The 12,343-nt window shown below is 35.6% G+C and overlaps 1 protein-coding gene across 3 annotated transcripts in view; it reads left to right on the top strand.

The window, feature by feature from the left end:
- The window catches only part of LOC123878589, a 46,635-nt gene that overhangs the window by 23,471 nt on the left and 10,821 nt on the right, over window positions 1–12,343 (top strand). For all 3 annotated transcript variants that reach the window (XM_045925888.1, XM_045925879.1, XM_045925868.1), the window contains exons 2-4: window positions 5,934–6,014; window positions 11,675–11,716; window positions 11,914–12,120. In XM_045925888.1, the coding sequence (XP_045781844.1) occupies window positions 5,948–6,014; window positions 11,675–11,716; window positions 11,914–12,120 (316 nt within the window). In that variant the 5' untranslated portion in view covers window positions 5,934–5,947. The remainder of the gene's footprint in view (window positions 1–5,933; window positions 6,015–11,674; window positions 11,717–11,913; window positions 12,121–12,343) is intronic.

Here is a 12,343-nt window from a genome sequence, read left to right as displayed (position 1 = left end):
GTGGGATATGTTTTAAATGGCTTATATTTTATAAAATTGTTATTAGGAAGGTATAAATAGTATTTTTAATTATTAATCAATTAATGATTAGTGAAGATTTGATAGATTAAACATATACCTACCTAGTAATTAATCTTGAAATCTTGTTAATCCCAAAAAATAACAGTAATTTGACTTCGCATCGGGAGTTCCGTACTACAATCGTATTTTTGCAACATTTTGTACGATAAAACAAAAAAAAAAAAAAACAGTTTTTGAATGTATAGGTAAAGTCCTTTTATATGATACCCCACTTAGTATAGTAATCTTACATTGAAAGTTGTAAATACTAATTATTATTTGTTCATGACCACATTTTTTTTTAATGATTTATCCATAACTTCACGTTTTCTGGATTTTTCCTCTTATATGTGCTACGGATCAGCGGGAAGTAAGTACCCTATAGGTTTTTTTGACAGACACAACACAGACAGGCAGACAGACAGACGGATAGACAGACAGACAACGAAGGGATCCTATAAGTTCCTATCTTCCTTTTTTAAAGTACGGGACCCTAAAAATCCTTTATTTATTTTAAATCTGATAAAACTATAGCCTCCTTCTATTCTTTTTTTGCTTTAATTTAATCAAACAATAATTATTATCGATTAAAAACTAAATTTTTCACTTAGTCGCATGGGGATCATTGAAAACCCGTGCGCAAACCAGACGCATCCCCTGTACCTACTCAAGCACGCGAACTTTCCTGCATTATATTTTAGTGGTTAAATAAATGTTTTAGGAAGCTAGTTTAAGAAACCGATTTATAAGCTGTTATCAGTGAAAATAAATATAGCAGTTTTTCCTGGATCTAGGGTTTTCGAGACCCCATGCGGCTAATCCGGGGTCAATAAGTCATGTTTATAATATACATATATCGGATTAACTGTATACTTTGAGGCATTGTTACACCAAACGGTATACCAAATTAAGCTTGGGAAGTGGACTCCCATTGTATACATTAAAAGAAGCGGTGTTTCCAACTTTTAAGGCAGTTATCATGAAATCCCATTAAGCGCCTTTCACTCCAAGTGTCATAACTTTTAAAATAAATCTTTTGAACTTAGCGATCTAACCTTATTTGCAAATTAGATGGGAGTTAAAATAAATTTACAATTAAAGAAACTTTTTTAAAAGTAAAAGCTTGTGATAATATACTAAAAAATATGAAAACAAAATATACCATAGTTCAAAACTAAACACGCCTATCCTATCATACGTCATTGGGGAGTTCCAGTGCTTACCTACCATCTGCATCATCAGGCTTTTGTCATTATTTTTTTGAAAAGTACTCATAAAACAAAACAAATCCCGAATCTGTCCTACCAGAAACCGTCAGAGAGTTCCAATGTCCACCTTTCATCAGATATGCTTAATTGTATCGTAATAATCATGTATTGTCATCCAAACTAAGCGCCTCAACTCAGTCGAACAATTGGAAGTGACCGAAAAATCAGTTACCAATTTCGACAGAATGACAACATTGGTACGAACAAAGCAACCTAATAAAAAGCTTTTAAAAATTTGTTGTACGAATGGTTTTGACACGTCAATATGCGAACCTGTTAACGTTCGGAACACTCGCACTTTAGCTAAACCAAATAAATAGATAGTATCAGGCTCGCCCTCACCCTCCCAGTGAAGGTGACTTGCGAAGAGTGTCTAGACGGAGGGACCCCCATCTGAGAATAGAACGAGCTTCTATTTATCTAAGATGAACTTAAATTGAGTTAACTCTGAATGGTTTCTTGAGGAAATTCACTTTTGCTGAATTTGTAAGATTTCTATAAACGGTCCTTTTTTCTACATCATGATAAATATACCTAATATATTGAGCTTCCTGTTTATTTTTCATTCCCCGTAGGCCGTAGATATGAAAGAAAATGTGCGTAGGGAAAAATTCACGGTGAAGTATAAAGAAGCGCTTGAAACGCAGAACAGTTATGTAGGTACGTAACTACGTACCTGTTCTTGCATCTAAGTTTTTAAGCCGAGTATTTAAAACTGTAAGGATATGGAAGAATTACCTGCTCGGAGCTTACATAGTAGCAAACATAGTAGGTACAAACAAAGCATAAAGTTGGTATATGTACCTATATTACGATTGTACTATATTTGCTTACTTAGCAACTTGAAACAAATGAATCTTATTTTATTTATAATTCTTACTGTCAACTGTTTAGCACCCTTTTAGCACCATACAAAAATGTAGTGAGGCGATTTTGGTAAAATTAGTAACCCGTCCAGTAATTTTGCCAAATGCAGATAATGTTACTAGGGTTTGTATCTTTGATCACTATTAAACTCTTTTGAGGAAAGTGCGTTTCCATTAGTATCATAATTTCATAACATATCGTCAACGTCAATAGATAGACGTACACTACTGGGCATAGGTCTCTTATAGGGACTTGTAGGGACCACACGTCATTGATCTTGGCTAACGATAAAAATAAGAAAAAACCACTAATAAAAAGGGATTTTATTCTGAACTATATAAACAGGGCGTAAATGATCAGTATTATATTATACAGAGCAACTTTTTTGCCCGTTTACAGGAGAGGCTGAGAAAGTTACGGACATTTGCCAATATAGGTAGGTCTTCATACCTGCATACTCATAATCTTTGCACATGTTATGTTCAGTACCATGTGAGCGAAGATATGCTTTCCCACGGTAACTCTCGGTTTATACCTACGGGGCTGGAGTAACAATAATTTGCCCTGTAGTTATTGACTCTTGAAGTACGAGCCATAAATACAAGTTAGCTGCTTGGAGAGTAACTGCGCAACCGGCTTATCATGCATTTGTAATACTTATCATACCTTATGATTCTATAAGCTTGCATGTTTACTACCTGTTCTTGGAGGAAATTTCTAAGAAATATTGTTCGACGAAAATGTTACTTAAGCAAACTTACCTACTTATTTATTTGAATACGATGACTATATTCAGCAGTGATCGTAAAACGAGCTCATCACTACCCATATTATATTGTAAACATAAGTGTTTAAATTATTTATTGGTTTGTCCTTTAATTGGCCCGCAGCGCGCAACGGAGCAACGGATCGACATGATTTTTAAAATGGATTTGGAGAGTGCCATAGGTTACTTTTCACCCCGAAATTTTAGTTTCCACGAGATTCTTAAAAACTTAAATCCACGCAGACAAAGTCACGGGCATCAGCTAGTTAACAATATGCAAAAATTAGTAACAAAACGCACGATTAATGCGTGATGAAGGATGAAACCTTTTATGCCGACAGACTACAGACACGAGTTTTTTTTTTAATGAATATGGTTCAGATGAATATAAGTAGGTAATGAATGAATACCTTATAAAATTAAAATAAAAGCTTGGTGGCGGAGTTTCTTTATGGCTATTCCACTTAAGATCTCTACATGTCCGTTATTCTCTTTGAGGTTCAAATGAAACACTTTTACTTTTGATCTACATTTAGCTTACAAGTGATTAATGAAAAAAATAAGAGTAATGTGGACGCGTTAACAATAAAGATCAATGTTCGTATCCGGTGTTTATATAAACATCTCATTGACAGGAATGTGTGCGAATCGGGGTGCACACACACAGCGACCCTCGCCCTCACCTACACATTAGGTACACTCCAGTACCTTAGTACCAGTTTGCACTTCTCTGCAACATTGAAAGATTTCGAAAAACCAAACGCTATAAAGTGAGAGTAAAATGTACACAAAGATGTTTGCTATTCAGTACAAGCGAATGCTCGCGTCTTCACTCCCGTAGGAGTTTCGCAAAATCCAGTCTTATTCCTTGCCTACATCATAAAGGAACCACAGTGCAAAATTTCAGTTTTCTATGTCCAAAGATGGGCTGGGTGTTGATGAATAAAGCAGGATTTTTCTTGTTTTATATATAGATCACCGGCTTTTGATCTCCGCTTGGGGTACTGTTTGGAACTTATAGACTTCTGCAAAACTCCACTGACTTTCCGGACTAGCTTTTGCTCGCAACTTCGTCCGCGTGATAATATAACTTATAGATAACCTGATGCACTCAGGGATAATGTAGCTATATCTATCAGTGTAAGAGTTTTCAGAATACTAGCATTAGTTCCGGAAATTATCCCTTACATACAGAGTAACAAATAACACCTCTTTATTTTACTATTAGTATAGACTAAAGTAGACTCGAAAACTATTAACGTTGTCGAAATGTGCAAACCTGTACTAAGTCCACAACGCTTGCTCCGCGACACATTTTCCCACTCTCGAAATGTCGCCCCTACCTCCCGCTCCACATCTATTTATTACGTCTAACCATAAACACCGTCAACGAAGAACACTCGAGTATTCTTACGGACCCCTGTGTAATGTACCTACTAGCTCTTATTAAAACAACAAAAACTTCGCCCACTTAAACTTCGCTCGAAACTCATTTTGTTTTCCGTCGCCAAGTGAGCTTAATAAGTTCACTTTGTAGAGCGGCTCGTGCTACTTACGAATATGTTCTTCGCTACTTTACTAATGGGTATTCTTTGCCTACTTCTTGCAATAACTGAGTGAATTTTGTTGCCTCGTAATATAAAGCATTCTTTCAAATTTTTTAAAACATATTTTTCAGCACGAGTAGCTTATTTAGGTAGGTACTTCTTAAAATAATAGTTAATCAGTGCTACGAAATCGTAGCATGGTAATAAAAAGCAAGATTTCATTCGAAAGATAATGAAAATCTGTTTAAGTAACTACAATTTTATAAATATAACTAGTTTAGCTCTTCGCTTCTAAACCGAATTTGGATAAGTTGGACCAGTATTTAATAAATGTGAAAGTTTCCTTAAAAACGATATGTTACAGCCTGCATGTTACGCGATTAAATAAATTATTACAATTTTAAATACTTAGTAGAAATAGAAATAATTTTATTCCAATAGAAATTTACAATTCGTACTTGTTATCTTTCAAATGCATCTACCAAATCGTTCGGAATACCTTTCTTACGGAGAAGAGCCAGCAAGAAACTCGGCAATTGCTTTTCTCAAAGATTCGATAAAAGTGATTGCAGACATTGAAAATTGCGGAATATTGCACAATGTTACACTAATTCCCAGAACCGACTTTCAGATTTTATTGAGGCAGAGCGCGGGAGTCGCAAGACTACTACGAATTATCTAGCCCCTTCAGAGAACATAGAAATAACTAAATACAACAATAATTTATCCCATCACATTCTTCAACCTGTTCTCAGGATATTTTACTAACGTATAAAATTTATGGATCGTTACGACGGTGCATCGAATTTGAAAATTCAAATTATGATTTGTAATAACCATAAAACTCAATTTAGAGCCTCGTAACTAACAAGTAAATCCTATTTAAATACGAGGCTATAAATGAAACGGGATAATATTACATGACATGGATACCATCCCGTATAGGTATATCAAGACTACAAAAGGTAATCGTAAATAAATAATAATTAGATTTTCCGAACGTTCTCAAATTCAAATTGAGGTGTTATGCCTATTCATTAGATACTATTCCGTTCCATAGGTAGGTATCACCAACCCTTTTACATTATCTAAATTTAAACCTTTAGGTTAAATGACCTGACCTGACCTATGCGCCTATGATATGATATTTATGTCATGAAGGACAGCCATTAGTAATTAGTAAATATTAGTAAATTAGTAATACATATTAGTAAATTATTATTAGTATAGATAAGTAATAAGTATGGATATATTTTAATGTGAAATGTTCATATTATATATACACTTCGTATCGTAGCTTTGACTTATAACAACATATATATAACTTCCTGATTCAATCTCATAATTGTCGCTACAGGCAAGCGCTTTAAGTATACCTACAATCGCCTTGGCTTGTTCTGATAGAGCTTGTGTGTATTGTTACAGACGGCAGGCGGCAGATGGATCGGAGGCGCGCGGCAGCGGCGCTGCTTGCGCTAGCCGCTTGCATCACGTGCTCTGCAGCAGGTAACCTATACTTCAGTCTTCCTTAGTAGTTTATTTTTTCACCCGACTGCCGCAAAGCCAAAGGAAGGGTTATGATTATAGCAGTCTATGTATCTATGTATGTTTGTATCCAGATTCTGTGTGTTTCACCGTAGCGCTTAAAATACTGGGCCAATTTTGATAAATGAGATGTCATTGGATTCGTTGTAAAGGTCGATATTATATACGAAAAAATTGACCTAACGGATGTTACATCAAAAAAATGCTTGATTGCTTAAATAAAACGCACATAACTCCGAAAAGTTGTAGGTGCGTGCACGGGATCGAACCAATGACCCCTATTATTAATATATAACGTCTATCAAATCTTTATTAAAATAATCCGCGACCACGATTTCCTTAAATTATTATCCTTGCAGAAAGATATAAATCTCCAATCATTCATTCCGATGATCCGTTTGTAATCTTTCTATTTTTTGTGTTGCTCGTAAACTTTAACGCGTTATGTTATTTGGTAACATTATAGATTCATCTACGAAATGTACCGCTTCATCGTATTTATGTTCCTAACGGAGAATATTTTTATCGAATTCCAATTTATTACATAAATTATAATAATCCGTATTAAAACTGTATTCGTTCGTTACGAGAGAATGCATAACTGTTAAATGAATAAAATTCCTGCTTTACCGGTTTTAATGGAGACCGAAAGCCCATTTATGCATGTGGACGTGGTTCGCTGTTTCGTATGTGAAAATGTAATGCTTGCAAATTAAATACGCATAGGTACTATAGAGAGAGAGAGCCAGCGCGTGCCAGACCTTCGTTATTTTATAAAACCTAAAAGTTTCTCTGCGTATTAGACGCCTTTAAGGTTTATAAGTTTAAGGGTTTCGGGCAGAGAGTTACCACGATACTAAGTGTCTGGCAATGCATGACATGATTTCTGATTCTACCCCTATGCTGGGGACAATACGCAGGGAAACTTTCAGCTTTTATAAAATAACGAAGGTCTGGCACGCGCTGGTTCTTAGTCCAGTACCTACAGTAGTATAATTTTGACAATCTGTCAGTTAATGTGATCAGATTTAGTGCTGGTTAAGAAATTATTCCCGCTACTTGCACTGCAGCACAGCAGTGCTGCTGCACGGCACAGATGCATGGCACAGGTGCTCAGCCCCCTGTGCTAACCATTCATTGATTTAGGTAGTTTTCGATAAATTCCGCAATAAAATCAGTATTTTTTAATTTTTTCTTATTAAATTCGAAATCCAAAAAGAACAATATTTTTTCAATTATTTGAAAAGTACTAACACCTAGTAACACGGTGAAACATTATAAAGTCGAACTTTGTATCTAAAAGATTTGGTAAATAAGCATGAATAAACGGGCTCTAGAGTTCATATCGTAAATGTTGTAAATCATTTATTTGATTTAATATTCACAATCCATTTAATTCTGAAGGAGAACAGGTAGAACCGTTGTGTTGTCTCATGACCTAGAATAGGTCTGCCTATTCCCGTGATGTTCGTGCGCGATACCGCTCGCCCGCGCCGCCGCGCGCAGCCGCCGCCGCTCGCTGTCGCCAGACTCGCTGAGAATAGGCATTTCAAATTAGTAAATTAGCGGCGCCAATTAAATGTATGTATAATTATTTTTTTAATTAAGTAAATACATAACGAAATTTTTCGTTTAGTGGCGAACGACTTTATTTTCTTAAAACTTTCAGAAATTGAAAAATAAATAAATAAAAATAAATTGATATTAAAAAAATCCTAGGTAATTATGTTGTAAATAAAGTATTGTACGTTTGAATAAAGTAGCCTTGTTATTTTAAAAATATCACAGTTTTGCTATAAAAATGAAAAATCACAATTTTGTAGATAACTGTTTGTGCCTTGGGATGTCGATACCCGATTCTCTTATTTTGCAAATTCAGTAATCATCAACTCTCGGTAAAGGGGTGAAAACTATTTAGTAGTCTAGATACGATAAATATTAAAATACGAACTGACCTATAAGTACGTCTTTCAAGTATTTGCTGTTTAATCTTATGTAATCTACCTATATAAAAAGTAAAGACATACCTACGTAAAGTTCACACCGGTGAGTTAATGACCTATTACCAAATCAATAAATAAAACACTCGACCAGGCCAAGGTCCAGACGCGGCTGAGATTGAACATGTTTAAGAGGTTGTTACTCTTTTACCGATTAATTATTCATACAAAACATTTTATATCTATAAAGTAAATTGTTTCTAAGATTTGACGAACGGTATTTTTCGAAAGCGAAAATTTATAAACGAGACGACACTACTTTGCTACGGCAAAAGTAAGGTCAATCGGTATGCGCGTAATATAAAACTCACATCACGTGTCTGATAAACAGTACCAGCTAATTGGCCGGGGTGGTTTGCGCGAACGGAATAACTGTTCCCTCAGGCATGCCATTAGATAATGCTATTTTAGTCAGCGGAGATTTAGTATCCGCTGCACGGTTCCTTCAAAGAATTCGTACTGAATTTATGTTATACATAGGAAGTATATTCAAATGCGGCCTACAATGTTTAGGTCTACCCGTGTGAACTTCATCACGCATGGCGACCACGCCGACATTCATTCATTGAAACAACAATCCATATTAATGTAGTGCAAATTTTAAATTCATGCTGCCTCCTCATTTCGATTGCTTCGAGCCATGTTTCTAAGCGCACGACTTTGCATAAATTGTTTTTTGTTCGTGCAAAGCCATTTTTAACCACGCACTTACATGCAATAATATCGTTACTTTATAAATGACATGGAAGGTGGCTCCGAGCTCTGAGCAATCCTCAGAAAAATTCGGAGCATGTAGGTACATATTTTGAATTCTGACTCATACTTAGTTGCAATACAAATTGGAGTTTGCAAAGAATTCTAAGTTGATACTAAATATTACCAAAAGCTATTTTTTTAGTCTGTATGCAGGTGTACAGCGGAATTAATTGGACCGATTCTGAAAATTATTTTACTGATAAATAAATAATTGTCCTTAGTCATTATACCTGAGTGCTATGAATAATAAATTACACGACACACACAAAGTCGCGGGTTAAAGCTAGTACCAACTTTATAACACAAAAACTACTTGCAAAAATCATTTTAATCAAATGAGCATGTTAAATTGGTAAATGACAAGGAGATCGACCATCAATATTGGAATAGAAAATTAAAATTCTCCGTTACCCGGAAGTAACTTAAATTTTATCATCGATACCAATCGAGAGAATGAAAAAATATTATAATCAAAATCGCAACGAGCAAAAGCCGGCACTGACAACATTCCTCGACCGTTAGGTGGACCAGCTTTCAGAGAGCAGTGCGCGGCCTCGGCGCGGCGGCGCGGGCGGCGCGCGGCGCCCTTGCATAGAGAGACGCACCGCCGTCCTATAACGGACCCTTGTATACCCAAACAATTCATTACGAATATCATATTGGCTTATTTCAAACTAAGGTTATAGGGGTTCATCCCGGGCACCCATCTCTAACTTTTTGGAGTTAATATGTGCGGTTTAAGCAATTAAATTTTGCTTTAAAGGTGAAAGAAAACATTGTGAGGGAACCTGCATACCTGAGTGTTATCCATAATGTTCTCAAAGGTGTGTGAATTCTGCCAATCCGCACTTACCTGGTCCACACTAGGTATGGACAAAACCTTCTTATTCGGAGTAAAATTCTGATAAAAAATAGTCATATTCGTTTCCAGATGCAAGCTTTCTCTGTACCAAGTACATGATGTCCGCAATTTCGTCTTCGATTCAGGTTTTAACAAAGCCCGATAGGACCAAAAGCCTATATCCTACCTCGCAATGCAAGTTATCTCTATACCAAATGGTGCCAAAATCGGTTTAACGGATGGGCCGTGAAAAACTAGCAGACAGACAGACACAACTTTCGCATTTATCACACTATCACACTTCACACTATCACACTAATATTATAAAGGTGAAAGTTTGTATGTGTGTGTGTATGTGTGTGTGTTTGTGTGTGTATGTTTGTTACTCCTTCACGCAAAAACTACTGGGCGGATTTGGCTGAAATTTGGAATAGAGATAGATAATATCCACGATTAGCACATAGGCTACTTTTTATCCCGGAAAATCAAAGAGTTCCCACGGGATTTCAAAACACTTTAATCCACGCGGACGAAGTCGCGAACTTTCGCATTTATAATATTATAGTATGGAAATGGATTATGTTTGTGCATACCTTACTAGGACCGCATATCACAAAGTATTGCATTTCTATGAGTTGCTCTAATAAAGTTGCAACAGACTAAATAGGCGCCATTGCAGAGATAGCTTCAGTTTACAGCCTGCAACTTGCAGCCTCATATATCCGAAAATCGATTACATGCGAGAATTACCTCCGGCCTATTTGCAGTGTTATTATGACTTAGGTACGAGTAGGTACGCCCTCGGATAGAATCAACGGCGAAACTGCGGTTCCAACGTTAACGACGCTCTCCGTTACTTTAATTGCAGCTTTGTCGCCCAACCAGCAGCTTTTAGTAATTTTACGCAGTAAAAGGGATGTATTATGTTTATCGGCTTGAGACCTGACCGTAAGCAACTGGCGGGTGATTTGCAGCTAATTTCCTGTCCAGCTGTAACTGGCTTAATCATTCCAACTATAAAAGCAGCAGTAAAATTTTCTGCGAACAACATTTTATTACGCACTGGGTTTATATTTGCAGAAATAGGGTTGGAAGACTAGAAATAATCGACACTTTAAAAATCAATCCACCACAATAATACTATAGGCAATCCCAGGTATTTGAATATCTAGGCAGTCGGATAGTAAGTACTTATAAGACTCTAAATATTTAAAAGGAAAAGGTGACTCTGACTGATCTAACAAAACGCACAGATCAAACCACTTGGCACTGTATGGACGGATCGGGCTGAGCATACAGATAAATATTATATTCAGGCATATTATATAATATAATATTATATAAAGGCATCCGGATTTTCGATAATAACTAAATCCTTAAGGAGATAAAATAGAGGATTTCTTGAATAGAAGTCTGAAAGTTTTGAAGTCATTTTGAAGTTGCGAATATAGGTACATACCTATCCATGAAAATCTCATAAAAATTTATATTAAGTAGTTGTAATTTATTGTATTGTTGTAGATTTTTGGTTGAAAATGAAGAAATATGTGTTTCATGATTTTCTAAAATTCTAACATGGGGGTTAAATAGGGAATGGAAGTTCGTATGCAATCTGTCATTTTTCAAACTACATATTATATATATATAATATTAGGGGTATGCTGTTACCCGTTGAGGAATTCCAGCATCTATTTTCGAAACTGTTCATCAGTTCTTCACAAAAATTGGACAAAACTTACTTGATAGCACACACTTTCTAATATAGAAAGAAGTATTTAAATCACCTCAGATTTGACGGAGTTATGGAGTATAAAATCGATTAAAAACTTGATTGTACTGCTAATGTAAAATATCTTTTTAGTACATAAGTAGCGGCTACTGGAGATCACATTTTATCATGTTCACTTAGAAATTAATAGAAAAACGTCACATGTGTAGCGTGCGCGTTGAAAATTGCAGGTTTTACTATTTTTACTACTATTTTTTCACTACAATTTTATGAAATATTTTATTTTTATTTCCAGCACCCACGGCGGGCAATCACACTGCGTTAGAATTACATGATGGTAAGTAATCCACCAACAGAATAAAAAGACTGGATAACTAACAATATACTCCTATTATATATATCATAATCGATGATTACCAATTTAGTTTAAGAACGAAACTTACCAATTTATTTAAAAAAATAATAAGATTAATGTACTTAATTAAAAATTTACACTTAAACATAGTAGTAACAGTTGCAACATTTTGATTTCAGGTCTCATAGAGGGATGCTACTACAATTTTCAGCATTATGGCGAAGGCGACCGAATCATGACGAACGAACCATGTCTAAACTGCACATGTCATAACCGGATGCTTATGTGTTACTTGCGGGTCTGCCCATTCACAAAGGCTATTGGCCAAGACTGCACGGTGGAGAAGCGAGCTGACCAATGTTGTCCTATAGTGACTTGCCCTGACGGTTTGTACCGATTGATTTTTTTTAATTTTGATATTGGGAGATTCAAGAAAGTATTTCATTCTAATAAAAATTGTGTGATAATATTAGTTTCAAATAATGCTCAACCGAGAAAATATTTTATTTATTTGCTTGACCTGTCCGAGAAGATAACTTAATAATTGATAATATTGTGATTAGAGAAATTGGCTAGGTATATTATTATTATTTATTGTTTAACATTTAT

The sequence above is a fragment of the Maniola jurtina genome, chromosome 3 (genome assembly GCF_905333055.1).
Source record: "Maniola jurtina chromosome 3, ilManJurt1.1, whole genome shotgun sequence".
NCBI classification, from domain to species: domain Eukaryota; kingdom Metazoa; phylum Arthropoda; class Insecta; order Lepidoptera; family Nymphalidae; genus Maniola; species Maniola jurtina.
The sequence above is the reverse complement of the archived record's forward strand: the minus strand, read 5'-3'. Positions and strand labels throughout refer to the sequence as shown.